This window comes from Daphnia carinata, chromosome 6 (genome assembly GCF_022539665.2).
Source record: "Daphnia carinata strain CSIRO-1 chromosome 6, CSIRO_AGI_Dcar_HiC_V3, whole genome shotgun sequence".
Classification (NCBI taxonomy): Eukaryota; Metazoa; Arthropoda; class Branchiopoda; order Diplostraca; family Daphniidae; genus Daphnia; species Daphnia carinata.
The window spans coordinates 6,756,392-6,778,149 of record NC_081336.1 but is presented as its reverse complement, the minus strand read 5'-3'; the positions used below and the strand labels follow the sequence as shown (position 1 = coordinate 6,778,149).

Sequence of the window (21,758 nt, the reverse complement as noted above, 5' to 3'; positions counted from 1 at the left end):
AATACAAGTTTTCCTGAGATCCAACAAGTTTATTCAAAATGTATTAGTGAGAGACTGCTACAAAAGTCTGATACTGTATATATTTTTGAAACGGTACATCTCTTTCCGAAAAAAATTGGCATTAGATTAATAGCAGAACAGTTTGGAAAAATACCATTTCCGCGATTGATTTTGAGCATTACATTAATATTCGCTAACGCCCAGCAGTATAGCATTTCACGGGGACATCCTACTTCACAAGGCAACCATTGTTTTTCTCCATAGTTTTGCCCAATTGGCAATAAACGAGTTGAAAACAAAACGTTTCTACCGAATCGTGTCTCACTAAGCATATAAATTGTAAGACACTTTGCAGGAACCTTATTGGGTATCGTGCTACCACTAACTAGCCTGTGTACTTTCGTATGCGAATGATTGTTAAGCATACCGAAAGAAGGCCAACAATCCAACCGAAATTGACAACAATGCCCCAATAAACTTCCGGCTTGTCAATGCCCCATCCGCGTGCAAAAATACATCTAAGGGCTTCGATTGCGTGCGTTAATGGAATGAAATAGGAAAGATAGCGTAGGTAAATGGACATGCCCTCCATAGGCCATAACACTCCACTTAAAAGCATATTAGGAAAGAAGCTCCCGAGTGATAGCTGCAAAGCACTGGTTTGTTGGTCACAAAGGCTCGATACAACAAAACCTGGATATTTAAAAATATCATTAATGTCAGGGCCGACATTGAAAAATTAAAAAAATAATTGTGTTACCGTAAAACATGCCGCACATCCCTTGTAAAAGTGTGATAAACATCGCAAGGGCCAAACTACCTTGGCAAGTGATTTTAAAGACCAGCAACATTACGAGAAATACAACTGACGATTGGAACACCAGCACGGTAAATTGCGTGACGAGATGACCCAGTAAAATTTCAGATGTCCGAACGCCTATGAAAATCAAATTGACTACTTAGTATCTAGGTCACGTAACGGTTTCAAAAGTCTATTACCGGCAACTAAACTGCGATCTAAAAGACCTTGTTTCCGTTCGTTAATGAAAACAGCAGCAGTTAAGGACACGGCTTGGGTGTAAGCAATTCTGTAACGTGAAAAAATAGTTAAAGTTATGTTTGCAAATTCTGTTCTATTTAGTCTTTTACGTTAGAATAATGCCTGGAGCCATGAAGTCTGTAAAAGAAGGATTCTTTTTGCCGTAAACAGGATCCATAAACTGAAAACATAGAGCAAAATACTTGAGAATGATTTCCAATTTTTTTATTCAAAATTTAATATTATCTATGTTACCTCGACAGGAATGCTGGGAATCACCGGTTGGTAATCGCAGGATGTCACTAGATTCCTGTTGAATTCATTGAAACCACCGACGAGGCGATGTTGAAGTGTCAAGGCGATTTGTTCGTCTATTCATCAAAAGTTGAAAATGTCATGATCAGATTGATGTATTAAAACATGAAGTAAGTAAGTTATTTACTTGACCAATCGAGAGTTATGCCTATTCGGCTAGCCTCTATTGTTTCTTTGTCAACAGCATTGCCATCAACTTGACGCTCCAGCAGTTCCTCTGTGAAATTTCGACCAAAATGAATGACTCCCCAAACTGTTCCTTGTAACGTTGCATCCAGCGCATCGGATAAACTTTGATAAGGGATCTAAAAATCAATAAACTTGAATAAGCATCACCGGAATTTGGATAAAGATTTTTTATCAAATCACCTGTACAATTGTTGAATTATCTAAGTATCTTAGATACCGACAGCTAAACATGGAATATGTGCAGTCCGTAGTGTAATTGCAGACGCGGCCTAAACTTGGGTTCAGCTCTTCATTTACAACTGCCAACTTGAGAGAAGTTGGATCTCGGCCGATGGCCAAACAAAATAACGTCGATTGAAGTCCGGGCATGAGGAAAACAAAGGCAAACATTCTGCATAGAAAATATTTAAAAATCGTAAGCGGGTTTCAAAAGTAGCGCGGGAATGAGTCGGCATTACCCTATATTTCTTATGGTAATTAAGAAATTTTTGCGAATGAGAGCTGCGGTACGATGAGGTGAAGGCATTGATAAGGAGAAAGTGCGACTTCCGCGTTTCTTCGCCGGCCGACTAGTAGCCACTGCCGTATCGCAACTGAGGTTCGAGCTACTGCAACTGGATGTCGAACTGTTTCCAGTTTTCAATTCACTGGGTTCACAGACGACTTCTTGTGAATCAAATGGTGCCGCTCCACAATCTGCGTTTGGCCTATTCACATTTGAACCGACGCGTCGCTGAACTGTTCGAGTATCGCTAATTCTTTCTTCGAGGTTTTGACGGGATGGGCTGAATGTTAAACCAACGATGCCGTGCTCATCGGCTCGTGGGATGACAGATTTGGAACCCTTCCAATACTGTTCGTAAATTGTCTAATGAAAAAAAAGACGGGTAAAGTGGAATTCAGATCTGATCGACATTCGTTTTGCGTTTGCCAAACGTGAATGACATGAGCTAATAAATACTTACAGTAGGGGTGTTGGTTCTGTTGCTTGAAGCGACAGCGCTTGTAGCATCTGGATTATCAGCGGTACAAAGAAAGGCTGGATTGTCATGTCCATGATCTTGTTGTTGTGTTGAATCAGCAGAGCGAACAGCACGGCCAGAGGCCGTTAAGGCACCATGTTTCTTAGCTCTCTCCGTTCTGCTTAATTTGAGAAAAACTTCTTCTAACGTACGGAGTCCGTGTGTCGCAAGCAGATTCTGCGGTGATTCCTCAGCGAGCAAATGACCCGATCTCATCAAGCCAATCTGGCGAAAGAAAAAGTATAGAATAAAAATGAAAGTTCCACGTTTTTCCTTGAATCTGTTGACTGCTAACCGTATCAGCCTGTCGGGCTTCTTCGATGTAGTGGGTCGTGATGATGACCGTTCTTCCATGGTCTGTACTCAGTCGTACCAAATGGTTCCATATGCTGCAAAGACACACAAAAAGCAAAACACCAAAACGTGTTTCTTTTTATAGTTACGAGCATAACGAGAAACGGAATAGAACATCGTGCTCGACAACTTTTCTTATCGCAGCTTGGGTCCACCAGAGGCTCGAAGAGAAAGTTTCATCGTTGTAAAAGCGCATTTTTGCTGTAGACTGACCTTTTTCTCAACATAGGATCGACACCAACTGTCGGTTCGTCCAAGATGAGCAGCTCTGGCTCGTGGAAGAGGGCGACGGCAAAGGAAACTCGCCGTTGTTGGCCACCGCTCAGCGTCTTGACGAACCGGTGACCCGGTGGTAAATCCAGCAATTTAAAGAGGAACTCCATTTGAGACTTGACGAAAGCAGACGGCAGATTGTAAATACGTCCAAAGTACTCGAGCGTCTCCTTGATGGTAAACTCGCCGTACAAGGCAAGTTCTTGCGGCATGTATCCGACCCGTGGACCGGGGATCCCACTCTCCGGTGAGCCTGGCTCGCCACCAAGGACCAACACTTCTCCGCTGTCTAAACTGCGTCGGCCGACGATGCAGCTCAGCAGGGTTGTTTTGCCGCAACCGCTGGCTCCCAATAATCCATATCTAACCAACAGTTTAAAAAAAGAAATTTAGGTTCGAGCTTTCTCAGATTTTTTTTTACGTGGTTTTCAACAGCACGATTGAAGACGTTCATCGCTTAACTATTGCGGTTTCTAAAAAAAAAAAAAAAAAAGGGATGTCTTGGGTAAGAAAACGTATCACTTTTCCGTAGAGCCTTACGGGCATGAAGGTAATGCACTTTACGCGGCCCCGATTCAATATTCCCTTTTCTAAATTGTGAAGATTTCATTACAAGTCACTTTCTTCAAATTTGCAAATTTTAATAGGCCAATCATGTGAAATGAAGATTGATCTATTGTCACGTCAACCAGCTGAAAGCTTCCCGCATGAACGAACAGTAACTATTATTCCAGAAATGCAAAGTAAAAATTGGAAACATCTGCTGTAGAAAGTGTAACAAAAAATCTTGTTTACATGGTTCCTTTCTTAACTGTCATCTCCAGGTTTCGTAATACAGTTGCACGACGCTTTCCGACGCCAAAGCTTTTGCAAGCATTGCGGACATAAACGGCCGCTTCACATTCCGGAGCTGGTTGACGAAGTATGTCTTCGTCAACTGCAGGTGTCGATTCGGTCAACATTTGTTAGCGATGTCAACACTTTCGGTTAAACAAAAACGGTACAACCCCACATGAAGGGGTTCAAAAAAACAAAATCACTTGTAGGGTGCGCGAACAAAAAAAAAGGGAATCGTTGGCTCTTGAAATGATGACCACTACGAAATGGACGTCTATCTCTTTCAGCTGCTAGATAGCTTGTGCGCGCTGTACAACCTAGAGTAGACAGTCGTGCAGGGAAAAGAGAGAATGGAAGGCGTAAGGTAGGCAAAGAAAACTGAGCGAGACAATCCAACAATCAGGTCAACGACTAGGAAAAATGTTCAACGCTCGGTGTGAAAGAATCTGAAAAAAAGAGAGAGTGGAAGAGAAACTGAGCTGAAAATATACCACTTTCTCGCTCCGGGGGTATTTGACGGTCGGGCGTTCGAGAGACTCCTCTCTATCTATACTGTTCCCCCACTATACGTTTAAGCCTACTTTTACATTGTTGAAATTGAGTAGCACCAAGTCATAATCATAGAGTATTGTGCCGTTTGAGAGAATTAGGCCACAGATGTGAAGAAAATCGCAAAATAACGCGGTGGATGTCACTGGCTAATGTTAACAGGTTATAATAAAAATTATGGGCAATTGATTCCAATCTTTTAATTAGAAATTTTTATATCTCCCTAGTTGTACCGACTGCCGTATGGAAGATCGTGAACGAGACGCTATTAAAAATTTGGCAAACGCTTCAAGTGAAGTAAGATCACGAACCTGTTAAGTCTCTTTGTAGATTCCAGTCACAGTTTACCCATCTAACAGGATACAACCACTCCATCCGTAATGGTGGGACAATAACCTAACCAGGAAAAAAAATGTGTTTACAATAATAGTATATTAGTAGAATTTCCCTTAAGTACTTGTTTCTCCTTTTTGCGTCAGATTCCGCTGAAAATTACTCCATACAGCTGGTCTGCAATAAACCAATTGCGAATTACGCTGTCCATTTTACATCTATTAAACCTCCAACCATCGGAGAAATGATTTTTCTTTTCTCAACACACTGTTTTAAAAAATTCCGGTTCGAATTTCTCCTGTTATTATTAACGTTACGGGTGTGTACCTTTGGCGCAACTTGGACAGTGCACCGACTAAACGAAGAATGCTCGACTACCTGCAATTAAAATAACAATAGGATATGAAAAATTCTCATTAAACAAAACCGAGAAAAACTGTCAAACGTATCTTTTTTTTGGTATTGCAAATAAGCCTTTCGAGCACGGCGGCCAATGTTTCGCATACGCAGCTTTTTGAAGCGGAATCAAGGAGCCCTTGTTGCGTGAATAGCTCATTATTGCTGCTGTAGGACAGAAGGTACTTCGTCACAGCCTGTGCAATGCAAATAGCCCAGATATATGACAGTAATTTCAGTCTCCAATATTCCTAAGAAGAAAGTGGTGGGACTAAAGATACAGGTTTGGCTGGTGAGATGTTCACTTACTCGTGTCAAGATAAACGATTAATTTGACTTTCTTTCTTTGCTATGCAGAGAATGCAGCCAACTGGCAAATTCCATAAGACGAGCAAATCATTATAGTCAACTGGTTTGAATAACCTCACAAGAAAACCATGAAATTAAACATATTTTTTTATGTTAAAAGACAGAACCAATAAATTTTATACCACATACCAGTGTGACCCAAAAAAGGAATTACATTTTTTTTCTTTTTACTAAAAGCGATTCCCACATTACCTACTACAGCATAAGTGATTCAAAAAATAGGCCATAAGGGAAATTTTTAGGTTTTTTTGTTTTTTGTGCGCGTCATTCACTCGAATATGAACGTTTGTAATTATTTGTACCACAAGTTGTTTTAAGGCTCTAACCAGTACCTTACTTTGTTTGCTTTCTAAGTAGGAATTGAGATTGTATATAGTAAATCAGAACTCTGCGCTGGTACATTCGATAAATATTCTGGATTTGGCGAGATTTGACAGGATGTGATGGGATCGGCGGGATTTGACGTGGTCTGAGCAAGTTAGGACAAGGCATTTCATGCGATTGCGAATCAAAATATGCAAAACGAAATACAACCGTGTTGGTCGATTAGCCAAGATTTTCCAGAAGGTTAAAGGATGGGAAAAATAATAAAAGGTCGGAAAGTACTTAGATTTTATCTGACACCGTATAAAGTTATCTGGCTTAATCCCGATGCATTCCAACTATATTACCCTTACCAAGCTTTAAGAACGAATCCACAGGCTGTATACCTTGAATCACAACTTTTAAAGTTAAGCTGTTAATAGTTCAAATGTCGTCTGTCAAATTTTCCTTTAAGGAAACCACGAAGAGTCCCTTCTACTTAAGGACGTTATGACAGTAACGCACTTTCACTAGGAAATCGTTCCATATTTCTCATTGCTATCTAAAGAAAAAGAACATAAAAGACGACCCCAGAAATACTGTTGACCTAATCGTTACTAGATCTTGGTTACGTCTAATCAGAAATGCCAATAACAGATTTTATCTTCTCTTAAACTTCTATTGTGTTGAATTCTTACTAATCTCTGTCACTTTTGTTCTATGTAGGTTTACAAAATAAGGATAAACGTTTGCAATAATGCTTTACCTTAACCAGCAATTGGTCGAGCCTCGAAGTCCTATCCGAGTTCAGCTGCAGAAATTTCAACAAACAGTATCATAGTTCCAAGAATATGTTGGGGTAAATCAAATGGCAAGTCCTATTCCGATACATTAGAATGGTACAAATTTAACACTGGCAAACAATCGTGACGTGGGAAAATATTAAAGATGTGAAAATCGCTATCTTCTTAGTTGTAAGCCGAATGTAGACTTCCAACCTTCACAAACTAAAAAAGCAGACGCTAGAGCAGGACCAAGTAAATTCGTATGGTAGAAACTGAAAAATGAAAAAACATAGTTTAAAAATTAATAATGAATGAAATTATGAAAATAAAAAAACTTGAAAATGCCATACTTTTCTCTATAAATTTCGTTACTTTTTTATGCCATTTTCAACCACATATGCATCGCCCAGTAAAGCTCACACAAAAATTAAAGAAAAACATACTGCTTGCTTGCTAGAATCGTTTCAATTACCCACTTTTTTTCTCTGACATTGCAACATCGATAGTCAAGTCAAAAGCCATTGATTTTCTCCCCTTTCTCTTGATTTTACCACAAACCTGCTTTTGATAGCAATGACGACATTTGCAAAACTTATTGTAGTATCTGCTGCCACTGAAACTTGTTCAACCTGATCTGGTTGTCTCCCAGCTTCTTTTTACTACAATCTGCTTCACAACTCTCCAAATCATTTTCGAATTTGGAGTATTATAAAGAAATGTTATCTACAGAATGTAAGCTGGGTTTCCTATTTCATTATCAAATAAAAAAGAAATCTGTTAATGGTTAACAAAACATACAGGTGTGAAAGACGTCTAAGGACTAAGGTAGTTTAACTTTAGGAGATTTTTAAACAATGGTTTGGCAGAGTTTTAAAGGAACATTGTTTTTCAAAAACCCTAAGTGTTATCAAACCTGAAAAAAAAAAATTAATACTTTCTTGTAGTTGGATGAAATGTTTATTAGGTGAAATGAAACAACTAGCTAAATCACAAAACATTTTTCTCCACCAGTATTCTGTACAGCAACTAGTGTATTGCAGTAATGCAGACAGAGGAGTTGTCCAAAAGAGGCGCAAGGTGCCTGATAAACAAGGTTGATTGAAAAAAGTTTTGTCACTTGGCATGATTGAATCTAAGAGAACTAGTTAACTGTTGGGGAAGCTGTTGAAGTTAAGTGACTTGGAAAAATAGAACCAAAAATAAGATTATTGGGAAAACACAACAGAAGTCTACATTCTAAATTGCCAAAAGAACAGTTCTCCCATATCCTCCACGATTTCCAAGATTTCCCCGATCTTTTCCCCGATATTTTACTCCATTCTTGTGTAGATACTCCTTTACCATTGATTTAGAACTGGAATCCTTCTTTGGGGACGCCGGGATTAGCATCAAATTGAAATCCATCATCACTAGCTTCTGGAACAAGATTCGGATCTTCAGCCACCTAGGAAAACAACATAATTGCATGAGCTTGTAGAAAAGATATCTAATCATGGAGAGTATCATACCTCTTCAGAGAAGTACTGCTCAATGATATCATAAGCCAATTTATAAATGTCAACATTTTCGTGATTCTGCAACGTCTCGATCTTATCAAGTCCTAGAATTTGAGATAGAAGATTATGCAAAATTATCTGCGTTCAATTACTATGAACAGAATCAAGCTTTTAATACCTCCGCATTCCTCTATTAAAGTCGCAACAGAATCTCTTTCCGGACCCGGTGCAGCCATACGCAGAACATTAGAAATGCCGTCCAAAACAACTTGAATAACCTGCGACGGGAAGCCAAAAAAGAGGAAAAAAAATAGTTAGAATTAAAATACGTTAGGTATAAACGAATGGGAAAAATAATTAATTGCGCTATACCTGAGGATCTTTACATGACAGAAGAGATGACAAAATGGAGATATAACGCCACATTGAACTAGATAAGCCACTTGCTGTTTACGCCCACTGATCGTCAAATTGGTTACAGCCCACGCAGCTTCCTTTTGTGTCTGAAATTCTCCCTATTACATCGATATGAAATAATTACTATCCAGCGGAAAAACGTTTAGCTTTCTACACTTTTACCCTTGACAAATGTTGAACTATCAAAGGAACTAGACCAGCATCGATTACAGCTTGTACTTGCTGCTGATTTCCCGCAGTAACGTTAGAAAGGAACCACAATGCTTCCTAAGAGAGAAATGAAATAGCAAAAAAATAGAACATAGAAACAGAATAATATAACTCAAGATTGTTGACAATTACCTTATTGATTTTCTCTTTATGGTGATTTAAAAGGGTTTGAAAGTGAGCTAGCGCATCGCAATTCAACACACACTGAGTTTGTGCATCGGTACCGGTGACGATGTTGCCTACTGCCCTCAGTGCAGCCGTTTGAACCTAAACATTTTATGTTACCATTATACTGTTGGAAATGTAAAACTGAAACAAAAGTCTTTACCTTGACATCTTTATGTGAAAGAAGAGGCACCAGGCTTGGCACCACACCATTATCGATAACCATTTGAATTTGCTCATTTCCACCGTCGGTCAAATAACTAAGAGCCCAAACTGTGTCAACTAAAATCTGTACAAAGAAAATGAATGGAAGTTAAGGCTAATTGATGCTCTAAATTTAATTATCTTACGTTGGTGTCAGTATGATGGATGAGGGTATTAAGAGCTGGCAGCAGTTCTCGAATGGTATCGACATGCGGTGGGGGGTCTTTGTTGCGGCAGAGGTTCACGATTACCCATGCCACGTTACGAAGGAAGCTTATGGGTATCGTGTCTGTCACAAAACTCAGTAAGATGGGCACTACTCCCAAACTAATAACATAGTCTCGCAGATGTGGACCATCGCCTATGATATTTCCCAGTGCCCATACAGCTTGTTCGCAGACATTTGGATGAGGTGAATGTAGTAACATGAGAAACAAGGGAACTGCGTTGGCTTCCACTACCGCCTATTGAAGGAAAATTAAAAGATAAGCTTTCAAATTTGAACAAGAAACTGTAGTTTTACTGTACTTGAGTCTGGGCAGATGTTCCAGAAGCAATGTTTGTTAATGCCCAAGCTGCCTCGAACTGAAGTGCGGCACTAAACATAAAAAGACAACAATAAACATAAAACAGAAGTCGGAGCAATAACATGAGCCCACGGATCCACATAAACTTATTTGGCTTCAGATAATTGAGTGAAATATTACGATTTCATACTTGTCTTGGCGTTCTAGGCATTTAACAAATACTGGTAGAACCCCGCTTTGAATAAGTGCATCAATCGGTGGGTTACGATCCGACGATAAGAGCTTTCTAGCCGCTTGCACTGCTGCTAATTGAATGTCAGGGTCTGGACTGGATGCATTAGCAACTATCTGTTCTAGTCCCGCCAACGAAAGGCCTCTCTCTGCTTCATCCTCATCTGTTGATATCAAAGTTACAAGGCATGTATGACTTTAGTATTGGAAAAAAAAACTCTGGTGAGCTGAAATTATAAATTTAAACATTCACTGCTAACTTCAGCGTTGATTCATTCAAGATTCCTTTCTTACATAAGTAGATTTAGTGTGATTAGTGAAGTTTTTAGTTCTAGGTGAAGTGCAAATTTCTAGTAAATTTTCAAACAATTACATTCACAATGCACTGTAAAAGTGATTACCAATTGTACAGTTGTGATAAAGATATGATGGACATTAAACAGTGAAGAAACCCTTATAATAAACCACCATGAAACAATGCAATGGGGTTCATAAGGAAACATTTAAGAATGCAAAAGGGTACCTGTAGAGTCAGTATTAGGCACATTCCGTTTCTTGAGAAGAGTTTCTTCTCTCTTGTTTTTCCTCAGTTCTACTGTAACTTCATTTCTCCTTCTCCTCATCTCCTGAAAATAAAAAAAGGATTTTTATATTACCGGCGAACCAAACGAAAACTACTACGCCCTAGTGAAATCGGCCAAACGCAAATGGGATACCAAAAGAAAACTTATTTATGTCCTAATTGTGTCATCAGTCTTACCTCCACGTCTTTGCCCTGATTCTTGTAAGTTTGCAAACGTCCTTTCGCATTATTATCGTGTGACGCCATGGCTGAATTCAGTACATAAAACTTGAAAACAGTTCCACAACCACTTCGAAAGATTTTATAACAATTACGATGAATATAAAAACCAAAGACAAAAACTTTCAACACCGAATTACACGACCATCATCATGGGCGATACGATACAAGCCTAAGCCATCTTACGGACAAAAATTATACTTTGATTGACATTTAACTATTTCGCGAAAATAAAAATAAGCAGTCAGAGATAAAAACACAAACTTATCTACAAAAATCCAATTTTTCACAAACTGCTGTTTTCATTAAGATTCCTGAAAGAGTACGTGTTTTCGTAAAAGTAGTTATTGACAACCGGGCATTCTTTTACGAAAAACTGGCAAACAGGAAACAGTAGATTTCACTAAACAGACAAACTCAAAAGAACGCACCGTGATTTACTCCCGAAATTCAATTTAACTTTGAATCTGCGCTACCTACCATATGTTAATGAAAAGGATGAAACTTATTTTATTGAATTAAAAAATACAATCTCGATCCAATATTTTTTTACGTTAGTCGACAAATATGTTTTTGTAAACCCTTGTTCTTTACTTAATGACTGAAATCTGTCTGTCTATGTTCTGTCCACCCTTTACCACAGTTAACCTGATACTGAATAGCTTAAAAAGCTCAGATAGTACTGCTTGTTCACTTTATTTTCTGTTGATTGTTGACCAGGGACCCGTAATGACAGGTTTGACTTTGACGCAAAATAGTCAACTGCTAAATAGGGCCCCCGCTTTAGTCTAGGCATCTTTTAGTTGGTTAGTAATACCAAGTGACAGTGTTTTTAAAGAGTGCAACAAGAATTTGTGCATGGTGATTGTGTAAAAAAGAATATTTATTACATAAAGCGAGTGTTCAAAAAACTAAAAAGAAGTTTCGGTTTCCCAACTGGATTTGTCCTGGCTAGTACCATCAATCCTCAAATCGGTTAAGGATAAATCGGTAGATTCCATCTGAAAATCTTTGGTTGCCACTTGGTCTGTAGCGTTTGCTAAGCCATTGGGTTTTGGCACGGGAAGGATTTGCTCCTGTTGGGGCTCAGTTGCCAATGGCTGTTGCGCGGCTTGATAGGGTGTCTGTGGAGGCATGTACATTGGCGACTGATAGTACTGGTTCGGTGTCTGTTGTGGTACGTACGACGATTGATATGACATCATTGGTGACATATAACTTGGTGATGGAGGGGCGTATGAAGGTGAAGGGTACGCTGGTGCTGGGTAGGAAACAGGAAGTGGTGGGGGTCCATAAGAAGTTGGTGCGTAAAGGGTTTTCTGGGGGATACCAATTGCCGTTGGTACGGGTTGATCGACTAGACCAACCAAAGCAATGTGCGGAATTCTGAATTTATTGGCAATTTTATCGCTGGAAGGAGAGCGACGAAGACGAGTTACAACTCCAGCTTCAATAGTAATTATCAAGACTCCACACAAAAGGACAACCTTAATACAATAAAGACAAAAATAATTTACCATTTAAAAGCGTACCGATTACAGTAACGAGAATTGGTAAATGGAATATACCATAACAGGGACCTCCATTGTGGTGACAGGATCCGGCTGGATGTTTCAAAAGCGGAGAGTAGTGCGTTTGTGCTAGAGTATAGTCTTCCATCTAGTTATATACCCATCATGTTCCAACCCTTGTCCTTGAATTTCCTCATTAATTCATTACTTAATCACTTACTTAGAATTGCTGTTCAATAGCTTTTTCAGAAAAATTGATCGTGATTGCTTTGGACTTCATCTACCATAATAGCAATTCTTTAATTCGTTATGCGACTCAAGGCCTTTTACATCATAAAACCTATTTTGATGCGAATGGGTTTATCTGTACTTGATAATTTATTGAAACTTATCGTTTTAAAGCGTTTTTTACGCTACCTAACCACCTCAATATTATCACAGTCGTTGCACTTTCTCGATGTGAACATTGCCTCCTCCAAAAACAGGTTGTATGCAACCGACATGAATTGTTGATTCTTTTACAAATCCCTGTTGTTTTTCATCTGAAACCCCATTTGTACATGCGTAAATGGTACGCGTTACGGCAGCACAACACCAATGAATAGCAACAAATGCAGTCAAATTGCACTATTACCACTGCATTAACTTGCTTAAGAGAAGGCGCTGAAAACGATCCAAAACTAAATGCCCAAATCTGGCACTTTAGACATCCCCCTTCTTCCTTCCCTGCAACCTGTTAACTCCCGATAGTCCCTTTTTGATTGCCATATCAAATTAGCCATACGATTTTCAAACCATCTTTTTTGGCCACGGTCTCAAACAAAAACAAGATCTAAAGTAATTCCAGCCTTCAAATAATAAACATAGCAAAAAATACTTATCTTGGAAAAAACCACCAATATGTTGAAGAAATGAGTTATTGGGAAGGTCTTATCACTACTCTCACTAGTCTCACAAGTCATAACAAATATTGCCATGGACTACCACATCGCTACCTAGTACTTAGACTGCTAGCACTAGAGTTTTAGACATTTTGGCAATCATGTCGACATACCGGCAATAGGGGGCGTTTACTTTTTTTTAGAACTGGCAATATGCAGCCCCTAAACAAAACAAGCAATAAAATCAAAACAAGGCTTAGGACGAGATGAGACGAAGGCGAAGGGTTATTTCGGCTTCTGAGAAGTTATATTCAACGTTGAAAATGCGTTTCCGAACAGAAATTTTCAAAGAAAGGATTTCTTTAGAAAGTGGCGAAAAGCAGCAGCTGCTTGAAAGCAAAGGCGATATATCGAAAAATCAAAAAAAGGAATCCCGTTTTTGTTGTTCAATAATGACACCAATACTAGTGTGGATAGCAATATTTGGTGTTTTTTCAACCGCCCTCCTTAGGTCAGCCATTCCCATATACCTTAATGTGGCAGATGAGAAGTTTCTGGAAATCAAAAAATGTCCTGCATGCTTTGGAGTTCAGCTGTGTCCCGCTTTCCTTACTGGTGATATTGTGCCAGAGACGTGGTCAAGATACAAAGCAACTCAGTTACTCAATAAAAGAAATGTTTATTTTGCCACTTTCAAGGATAAACATGTAAGTTCTGTAAGCAACGTGTTCATCATACCCGTCTTATTCATTTTGTAGTAACCTATTGAAATTTGAATGGTGACATGGGTCACTTTCAGTTCATAAGAAGTACTTAATATTCTTCTAATTTGCAGGTTGTGCTAAAAAAGCTAGGCCATAATGCAAAACTTGAACAGCTTGATCGTCATATACTAGAGCAATCAGTAGGACTCCTCAGAAGACCAATTGAGCAGCTGAGCGTGTCGACAGCTGTTCGTCCGTACACGCATCAGAATGTGTGGGTAGACCGGGTAAAGGATTTGCAAGGAAATTGCAGTACGCTTGTTCATCGTTTACGCAACTTTGACCCTGCATCTCATGATCTAAGGAGTAATGCGCTAGAGGGATCCGCCGATCTGTTCCAAGGAAGTGACTTGTTAATTTGCCCTTCACAACGCAAGCTGAGTTATATTGAAAATGAATTCGTAAAGAATAATTTTGGACTTTACCGCTTAACTTGTCTGTATAATTTGATGACCTTACTACTACTCAATTCAGAGCCCTTAATTTTTCAGGTAAGCATATTCTTTTGCACTACGCGTGCCCTTGCTTAATCAGCCCTTATAAAAATCGTATCTTAGTCTTTTCCGGCCAACAAAGGATGGCCTTTTCCTGTCTACTACGGGGCGTGCGGTCGAGTGATAGTAGAAGAATATGTCGGACCAAACCTAGCACAGTGGCTACCTGACGCCTCTTTGACTGAACGCATTGATGCGGCTCTGCAGATGTTAAAAATTGCTGACAAATTCACGAACGGGACTGCTGGTTTCAGACTGTATGTCACTGATTTAAGTCTCTATAATATAGCCGTTAGTTTGGATGGAATACTGAAGATCGTGGACGGTGAAAATATAGTAGTCGTCGATTTAGAAAAAATCGAAAATGGTAATTTTTCTTATATAGTCAATAAAACCTGAAATAGCATAGATCTTCAAATTTCTTATGACCTTTATTTCAGATCGGCCAAACAATTTTGACGTTCCTTATGCGAGTGATAATGCCGGTTGTGAACATTTACCTTCCGATCCCCACTGCGTGAGCTATAGTGAGCAAGATATGTGTTATCGTCTCTATAACGACCACAACTACTTTGCCGTGTGCCGAGAACTGTTTTCACCCCTGGATAGCTTTGGATTGATGAACGGTTTACCCGATTACATCCTAGAACGTTTCCCGCTTATTCACAAGTATCAGTCCGACTGCTATTCATCTTCAACTCCTGGAGCACGAGAGGAGGCGGCTAAGAATCTTATCTCAATCTACGGAGAGATGGTTTCAACCGTCTAGTTTTTGCAGATAAGTGATCTCGAATTTTTACCTCAATGACTTCCTAGTTCTTTCCTGTCGTAAAAATCACAACGTTACATCAAGTGTTGCTTGTGAATCTCATTTGGTTTTCATTTTGCCATATGTTCCGTAATGGAAAGGCTTGACAACATGAAAAATATACGTATAATACAAAATACCCGTACACAGACGAAGAATGTGTAATGTCAAGTTCTACGACGCTTCAAGCTTCTGGGGGGCGTACAGGATTTCTCATTCCGCGTTCTTTTGGTATGCAACGAATAATGCTCTTTTCTTCCACCTTTGGTGTGGGATGAAATTCTGGGCGGAAAACGCTGTGGATCTCTTTCGAATTCAGCATTACGTTGCTCGGTGTCGGACTTGGGCATTCTACTATAATGAGACACAACTTGGATGGGCCTTTTCCATGGCCTGTCTACACAACCAAAACGTAACTGCCCAGATTCTTTTTTACCACCAAAGCCTCCACCTGAAGAAAGAATATAATTATTAGTTATCCAAACATTGTTGATTGTTTAGGTTTCAAAGAAAGTTGTACTATACCAAGCCTTCGAGGAATCCATCCAGGGAGTGTGTTTTGACATTCAAAATCAACTAGTATTTCTTTTCCTTTTAATATTGTTTTTTGTTCTTTACTTTTAGCCAGATGGCAATCATGCCTACTTCTGAATTCAACAAATGCATATCTTTTTGAGAATCCAGTAACAATATCCCTTACAACAGTTACGTTCTCAAGTGTACCATACTTGGAAAATAGCTAGGGAGATTCAACAGATAATACCAAGTAAAAACTGAGAATCAAATTTCATAAGTCTGGTAATACTCACATTTTCCAAATCCTTTTCCATTACGTCTTTGTCTAGCCTACCAATAAAGAGTGTCCGTTCAGAATTGTTTTTAAGCAGGCGATTTGGATGGTAAGAAGCATTGCAAGCTCTTATGATTCCATTATCATGTGGGTCGGTATGAGTTCCATCAATACTACCTACCCGGATAGGATCGTAAACTTTGGCATACGGAGACCAGCTTTGGTCAAATTTCGACATTTTCAGTGAATTGAATATCTAGTCTTTATACATGACACTGCTGATTGTTGTGAATCTAATATTAACCATAATCACTACTTATCTGTGAACGACAAGTATTGTTTGGTACCATCAGAATCTAAACCACGAAACATAACCGTCTCTCTGTTTCTGCAAAGTAAATCTAAACAAACGAACGAGATAATAGCTAAATCAACATATGTCTTTTCTTCTCCGTGAGACTGGCAGACTGCTCAAAATTGAAACAGTGCTCATTTTTATTAGCCCCGCCCCTAAACGGAGAGCTTAGTTTAGCATTGGTTCTTGATTGGTTTTTGTTCTTGGAGAAAATTCCGCGTTTTAAGAATGGAAGCTTAAATTTGTTAATACATTAATCATGTTGCAAGAAAGAGAATAAAGACATGAAAGAGAAGACAATACAACCTTATGGTTAATATACAAGTAAATAAATGAAATGATAAAATCGTTTCGCCGGGATTCGCATTTCATTTGTTTTTTGGCTCGTCATCCAGCTGTCAATTTTAGGTTCATTTGTTTTGTTATTTGGCAGTATTCTGTGGATATTCATCGTGCATAACTGCATACAATTTAGCTCGAGCTGGAAGATGGATCGTGGTCCATACTCAGTAGGAGAGCTAGAACATCTTATTTATACAGATATAGTTCCTCTTAATTTAAACAAAAAAACTTCAATACTCAGCTTATTAATCCGTTTCCCACGTATCTCATTTGTTATAATTATGATCAATCTACGGCAAAAGTTTGTATTTCCAAGAAGGTAAAATATTCGTGTGAGAGCTAAGTGTTATCAACCAATTTTCTACAACAACTCAAAGGTATTCAAAGCTGAGTATCCACATCTAGGTTGTGGAGCAGTGAGCTCTTGTGGTTTTGAAGGTGTGGGCTTTCCACGATGAACGTCATTGTTTCGCCTAAACCAGTAGTCAAAGCTTAAACTGTATTCTGGAGGAGAATATTGTCAGATACATCAGGTTGTATATGCCACATCCACATTAAGTCAATGGGTTGCAAGAATGGCAAAAGCTCGCGTATCCAGGCCACAGAGGAGATGCCCGTTGGCGGTGCGAGTATACTACCAAGACTGTTGCGCGCTTCCATGAAACTGCGTAAGTCCAGAGGCTCAAGAGACAATTCGCCGTGACTGGTGAAGTGCTTCCAATTCGCTATGTGTGGGCGTGTCGAACGCAATAAGTTGTCCAAAAATTACACCTTTCCTGAGGGAACATGGGAAAGCTTATATTTAAAACTTTTAAAGCCCGTAACAAAATTTACGACTTTCATATATTTGTATTTCGTTTCCTGATAAGATGCCTATAACTTCTAGAATACAAAACAACAAATCACAAGAGCATTGGTAAAGGTCTACATCTTCAAAATCACAGTTGACTAGCCAAATAAAAGGAGAAGATGCTCAATCTTCCGTAATAATATACAGTACCCACCAAATTATTAGGCACACCTCCTCCATTTACGTGTATTCTTATGGCGCTACGGTGTTTTTTAAACTCCCATTGCTATTTAATGGATACAGGTAGATTTTTTTAAAAATTTTTGCTGATCAGATTAGGTCGTGATCTACAATTCACTAATACTTAGTTTTTTTGTAGAACATAATGGCTTTCTTCTTCTTAATTTAATCTTTTAACTTAATTCTTAATAAACAGTACAAAGAATAAATAAAACTTTGTCTGCTCTTATTGATAGCCATTATGTTTTTAAAAACCCCCCAACAATTTCAAACATTAACGGCAAATAGCTGCATTGCAGCGCCTCTGGTGACCAAGTGTGAAGTACACTTTCCGTCCCAAAACTTAGACGGGAGTTAACTTCAAGGGATAGGGAGGGGTATTGAGAAAAATTATTTTTGAAAAAATAACATTACATCTATATTAAGTAAGGAATGCTATATCTTTTGGGAAAAATGAATTTTTTTAGCTTAACTCTAAGTATTTTATATAAAATTTTAAAAAACCTAGTCTTAGCATTACGCTTATGGGGAAAAACCGGGTGTGCCTATTTCGTGAACGAGGACCTAGAGCCTTAGCGGTAAGTTCTACAAAAAAACTAAGTATTAGTGAATTGTAGATCACGACCTAATCTGATCAGCAAAAATTTAAAAAAAAATCTACCTGTATACATTAAATAGCAATGGGAGTTTAAAAAACACCGTAGCGCCATAAGAATACACGTAAATGGGGGAGGTGTGCCTAATAATTTGGTGGGTACTGTAGGCCATGGAAATTTAATGGGCTGTTTTTATACATTCCCAATCCCATAAGCATAAGTCGTAATGCGTGAAATATTATTCTCCTAATTCTTAAATTTTTTATGAATGAATATCATTTTCTAACATTTTGCTATTCGGCTCATCAATAGACAGTTTTGAAGCATTTTTCCCATTTCGAACTAAACCTTGCATTTTCAGTAGATCCATTATTGAAATGCAAAATTGACGCACTTCTTCTGATGTGTTAGAATTTGCAGCTATCGTACTCAATATTTCATCTCCTTCTTCTTCATACAACATCAAGCAATAACGCTTTCCTATTTAACAGAGACAGAGAAATCAAGCTCGTTTTACTAAAAAGCAAAAAATATAAAAAGTTTACCGTTTTTGCTACAGACATGTAGAATCGCCCAAAGGGCCCAAAGCTGAACCTGTGGTGCTTCATAGCATAGAATCAAATGGAAGAATGGTGAAAAGGATCGATAAGCCACCATTTCACTTTCAGGGCTACTCCATTCCATTACTACAAAACCCTGTTTTTTGGATCATCATCATTAAAAGAGGAAAAATTAAAGCAAAATGGGAAATAGTTCAGTAAAACAATCTCCTTTACCAATTCTTCAAGCATAACATGTCGTGGAATAGCTCGCGAAGTCCAAAATTCAACCCCACCTGAAGCCAAATGCGCTATGATGCCGGCTGCGAAATATGCAACGTCGATGAGCGGAGAGCGCAAAAGCCTACGAAGAGCCAAAAGGAATGGATCTACAATCAATCGATGGCGCAAAGTCTTCACTTCGGCGATATTATTGATCAGTCCAAGGATCTTTGTGTTCAAATTAAACGTATCGCAATTTAGATTATGTTGTTATTTATCTTAATCGAATGAGAATAAATTTTCCAAATAGATGAAGATCTAAAGCTTACCTTAGTTTCGACAGTAGATTCACCAGGAAAAGCTTCGAGCACTTCAAGAAAAAGTTCCAAACCTCCTTCGCGTAAAAATATTGAACATGTTTCGGGAGATTCATCTAACAGTGAAAAGTATTAAAGGTTTAAATTCCACAACGTTGAGCAAACAATTAGTAAGATCCTTACCGGTGAGATTCCACAATGCTGAAAGTGTGAACTTTAGAGTGATATCAACCTGACTCGATTCCATTTTAGTTCTTACCATCCTTAGCAACTTGCGCATGTATTTTGGTGTTGACCCCAGAACTGTGGTTTCTGAAGTCGAAATTTTCGCTGCCAGAATAGAGCATATTGCTACGCTCATACGGCCCATCGAAGAATCATCAAAGATGCATAAGCAATCTAGAACTAACCGCGCGCAACGATAACGGTCGAATGTGACATCCTGTAGAATTCTGTCGCTGCATAACGTCAATAGGGTATTCTTTTGCAACTTTTTAACGAATAATAAGAAAATCATTCGTTTCCATTAATGTACGACTATCTTCATAATACTAATTACTTGCAAATGGTTGGGAAAATTTTCCATGGCGGCTAACGTAAAATGAACAACTTCTTTGAGAACGTGCGGATGAATTTTCTGGCCGACGTCACCTTTGGTTAAATTGTACACACAAGCGGTAGCCGCCATTTGAATATGGAATTCTTCAGGATGAAGACGCATTGCTCGCAATACCAACTAAAAAAATATGAAGAAAACGTTTGCAAAATAATAACACAATAGCCTTAATGACTTTCCATACAGAGTAACGTTTACCTCAATCACATCTACCCTCGGTTCGCAAAATTGCTGGGTTAGAGAAAATAGTTCATACAGAGACCTCTGGGTGCACCTCACACGCTTTGGGTAGCGAATGAGTGATTCTAAGATTTGCTCTTCATTGGCGGATCCAGTGACCTGTCAAGAAAAAAAAGTTAACTTCTTGTTTTGTTAATCAGGTTGTACCTATGACATTCTGTTTTTACCAGCAAAGACGTAGTATACGGGCTAATTTTTTCAACAAACATATGGTCATAGCAGGCCTCGCAATCCAGCAGACCAAGAAATGTCAATGATCGATGACACTGAATAAATTGGGCTAAGGCGTCAATTTCCACGCGGTCGCAGCCGGATATGTCTAGGTGCTCCAATTCGCATAGCGCTCCTGGTTCAAGAAGGAGCTCAGTGATAGAGAGTGGCAAGGGTGGTGTGATGTGATCAAGCAGGACGTAGACGTGTTGCTGGAAACGTGACGAAAAGTTCGAGTTCCTCGACACATCCAGGTGCCGTAATCGAGGTAGATCCATTATAACAGGAATGGCGGCATCGGATATCTTCAGATTATGCATAACGAGGGCACGTAAACGGCTACGGCATTTTCGCAACGGAGATATTTCTGAAACTCGGGTTTCACTGAGGTCAAGACACTCCAGATGGCGCAAGTCTTCAACAATGATTTCTAGGCCGTGATTGTTAAATTCAGTGTAGCTCACATTCAATGTTCTTAGATTTTTCAGTCTGGACAAAGAGACCATAACAGCCACTTTAGAGCTGTCAACAAATGTACAGTCACTAACACTTAAGCTCCGTAAGTTCTCAATTGTCCATTCACTGAGTGAGCTTATCAAATCGCTGACAGTAACTTTTAACTGTGTTGCTTCTAGGTCCACTATATGATGCTGTTTGAGGGTTTTCAAACCTTTGCAGGTGAGATTCATGGCATTCGGCATGATAACTTTTTCTAACCTGGTATTATTACTGTTGAATATAGATAATATTTCATCGTTGATCTTTCTCTTTTGTCCCAAGATGTTTAAGAGTTGCTCAGACAAGGTAGTGTGCAAGTAGATATGTCCTTTTTTGAATGTAAGTGTTATTGCTTCCTCATCACCTTCAGCCTGAAATCAAATGAAGTTCCATGAAGACTGATTTGACATTCATTCACATTTAGTAAACTTAGTTCTCACCCAGCAAAAGGCTTCGATATTTTCACCGATGTAATTTGCACAGACGTTTTGCAAGCTTATAGGTGAATCATACATTTTCGTCAAATTCGGATGAACCGTGGACTGTTACCGTACTCCGTTGAAAAATTTGACACAAGTATGCGTTACGCACTTTAATGGAGATTCAAATTTCCATAGTGGAAATAAATGGAATGGGTAAATTACAGGAATGCTTTTTTTATTTAACAGACAGACGGATTGAAAGTTTCTTCAGTGATAATCAGGTATGACATGATCAATGTGTTGTTGC

At 38.8% G+C, this 21,758-nt stretch overlaps 6 protein-coding genes across 7 annotated transcripts; 1 reads left to right on the top strand and 5 right to left on the bottom strand.

The window, feature by feature from the left end:
- Nucleotides 1-69: 69 nt before the first annotated feature.
- On the bottom strand, nucleotides 70-5,178 carry LOC130702348 (ABC transporter G family member 20-like). 2 transcript variants are annotated; one of them, XM_059495638.1, is made up of 13 exons: nucleotides 5,036-5,178; nucleotides 4,890-4,974; nucleotides 3,133-3,555; nucleotides 2,861-2,954; nucleotides 2,509-2,790; nucleotides 2,002-2,411; nucleotides 1,724-1,934; nucleotides 1,482-1,659; nucleotides 1,295-1,410; nucleotides 1,150-1,220; nucleotides 1,000-1,088; nucleotides 761-937; nucleotides 70-693 (listed from the first exon to the last, which is right to left on the bottom strand). In XM_059495638.1, the coding sequence occupies exons 3-13, from the start codon at nucleotides 3,402-3,404 to the stop codon at nucleotides 386-388; spliced, it is 2,208 nt and encodes a 735-aa protein (XP_059351621.1). In that variant the 5' UTR covers nucleotides 3,405-3,555; nucleotides 4,890-4,974; nucleotides 5,036-5,178; the 3' UTR covers nucleotides 70-385. The 2 variants fall into 2 exon arrangements, with proteins under 2 accessions (XP_059351621.1, XP_057380007.1); XM_057524024.2 differs by lacking the exons at nucleotides 4,890-4,974; nucleotides 5,036-5,178 and adding an exon at nucleotides 3,988-4,359.
- Nucleotides 5,179-7,844: 2,666 nt separating this feature from the next.
- LOC130702359 (importin subunit alpha-3-like) lies at nucleotides 7,845-10,995 on the bottom strand. The gene is given in 13 exon segments (XM_057524037.2): nucleotides 7,845-8,208; nucleotides 8,273-8,364; nucleotides 8,439-8,538; nucleotides 8,633-8,662; nucleotides 8,665-8,775; nucleotides 8,840-8,944; nucleotides 9,020-9,154; nucleotides 9,216-9,341; nucleotides 9,403-9,720; nucleotides 9,785-9,854; nucleotides 9,974-10,178; nucleotides 10,538-10,640; nucleotides 10,775-10,995. Coding segments are annotated over 13 exon segments (1,560 nt in total). The 5' UTR covers nucleotides 10,844-10,995; the 3' UTR covers nucleotides 7,845-8,112.
- A 649-nt stretch (nucleotides 10,996-11,644) lies between these two features.
- Nucleotides 11,645-12,821, bottom strand: LOC130702382 (uncharacterized). Its single transcript, XM_057524064.2, has 2 exons — nucleotides 12,385-12,821; nucleotides 11,645-12,303 (listed from the first exon to the last, which is right to left on the bottom strand). The coding sequence occupies exons 1-2, from the start codon at nucleotides 12,400-12,402 to the stop codon at nucleotides 11,728-11,730; spliced, it is 594 nt and encodes a 197-aa protein (XP_057380047.1). The 5' UTR covers nucleotides 12,403-12,821; the 3' UTR covers nucleotides 11,645-11,727.
- A 549-nt stretch (nucleotides 12,822-13,370) lies between these two features.
- On the top strand, nucleotides 13,371-15,425 carry LOC130702361 (divergent protein kinase domain 2A-like). Its single transcript, XM_057524039.2, has 4 exons — nucleotides 13,371-13,915; nucleotides 14,044-14,463; nucleotides 14,530-14,833; nucleotides 14,907-15,425. Exons 1-4 carry the CDS (start codon nucleotides 13,475-13,477, stop codon nucleotides 15,233-15,235), a joined length of 1,494 nt encoding a protein of 497 aa, XP_057380022.1. The 5' UTR covers nucleotides 13,371-13,474; the 3' UTR covers nucleotides 15,236-15,425.
- On the bottom strand, nucleotides 15,383-16,516 carry LOC130702376 (U11/U12 small nuclear ribonucleoprotein 35 kDa protein-like). Its single transcript, XM_057524059.2, has 3 exons — nucleotides 16,084-16,516; nucleotides 15,800-16,013; nucleotides 15,383-15,725 (listed from the first exon to the last, which is right to left on the bottom strand). Exons 1-3 carry the CDS (start codon nucleotides 16,300-16,302, stop codon nucleotides 15,442-15,444), a joined length of 717 nt encoding a protein of 238 aa, XP_057380042.1. The 5' UTR covers nucleotides 16,303-16,516; the 3' UTR covers nucleotides 15,383-15,441.
- A 1,074-nt stretch (nucleotides 16,517-17,590) lies between these two features.
- Nucleotides 17,591-21,754, bottom strand: LOC130702353 (protein zyg-11 homolog B-like). Its single transcript, XM_057524030.2, has 9 exons — nucleotides 21,470-21,754; nucleotides 20,489-21,400; nucleotides 20,280-20,420; nucleotides 20,025-20,201; nucleotides 19,649-19,955; nucleotides 19,478-19,581; nucleotides 19,164-19,376; nucleotides 18,933-19,083; nucleotides 17,591-18,867 (listed from the first exon to the last, which is right to left on the bottom strand). The coding sequence occupies exons 1-9, from the start codon at nucleotides 21,542-21,544 to the stop codon at nucleotides 18,650-18,652; spliced, it is 2,298 nt and encodes a 765-aa protein (XP_057380013.1). The 5' UTR covers nucleotides 21,545-21,754; the 3' UTR covers nucleotides 17,591-18,649.
- Nucleotides 21,755-21,758: the final 4 nt, after the last annotated feature.

Excerpts from the sequence above, each read along its gene's own strand:
- LOC130702348 (XM_057524024.2), bottom strand. The coding sequence starts at position 4,154 with ATGTTGACCGAATCGACACCTGCAGTTGACGAAGACATACTTCGTCAA. Across the intron at positions 1,089-1,149 it reads GCTCCAGGCATTATTCTAAC|AATTGCTTACACCCAAGCCG; the intron begins GTAAAAGACTAA and ends TTCACGTTACAG. Across the intron at positions 938-999 it reads AGATCGCAGTTTAGTTGCCG|GCGTTCGGACATCTGAAATT; the intron begins GTAATAGACTTT and ends TGATTTTCATAG.
- LOC130702361 (XM_057524039.2), top strand. The coding sequence starts at position 13,475 with ATGAGACGAAGGCGAAGGGTTATTTCGGCTTCTGAGAAGTTATATTCA. Across the intron at positions 13,916-14,043 it reads CCACTTTCAAGGATAAACAT|GTTGTGCTAAAAAAGCTAGG; the intron begins GTAAGTTCTGTA and ends TCTAATTTGCAG. Across the intron at positions 14,834-14,906 it reads TTTAGAAAAAATCGAAAATG|ATCGGCCAAACAATTTTGAC; the intron begins GTAATTTTTCTT and ends CCTTTATTTCAG.
- LOC130702376 (XM_057524059.2), bottom strand. The coding sequence starts at position 16,302 with ATGTCGAAATTTGACCAAAGCTGGTCTCCGTATGCCAAAGTTTACGAT. Across the intron at positions 16,014-16,083 it reads TGGAAAAGGATTTGGAAAAT|CTATTTTCCAAGTATGGTAC; the intron begins GTGAGTATTACC and ends GAATCTCCCTAG. Across the intron at positions 15,726-15,799 it reads ATGGATTCCTCGAAGGCTTG|GTGGAGGCTTTGGTGGTAAA; the intron begins GTATAGTACAAC and ends TTCTTTCTTCAG.
- LOC130702353 (XM_057524030.2), bottom strand. The coding sequence starts at position 21,544 with ATGTATGATTCACCTATAAGCTTGCAAAACGTCTGTGCAAATTACATC. Across the intron at positions 19,582-19,648 it reads AGCATTGTGGAATCTCACCG|ATGAATCTCCCGAAACATGT; the intron begins GTAAGGATCTTA and ends TTTCACTGTTAG. Across the intron at positions 19,084-19,163 it reads ATGTTATGCTTGAAGAATTG|GGTTTTGTAGTAATGGAATG; the intron begins GTAAAGGAGATT and ends TCCAAAAAACAG.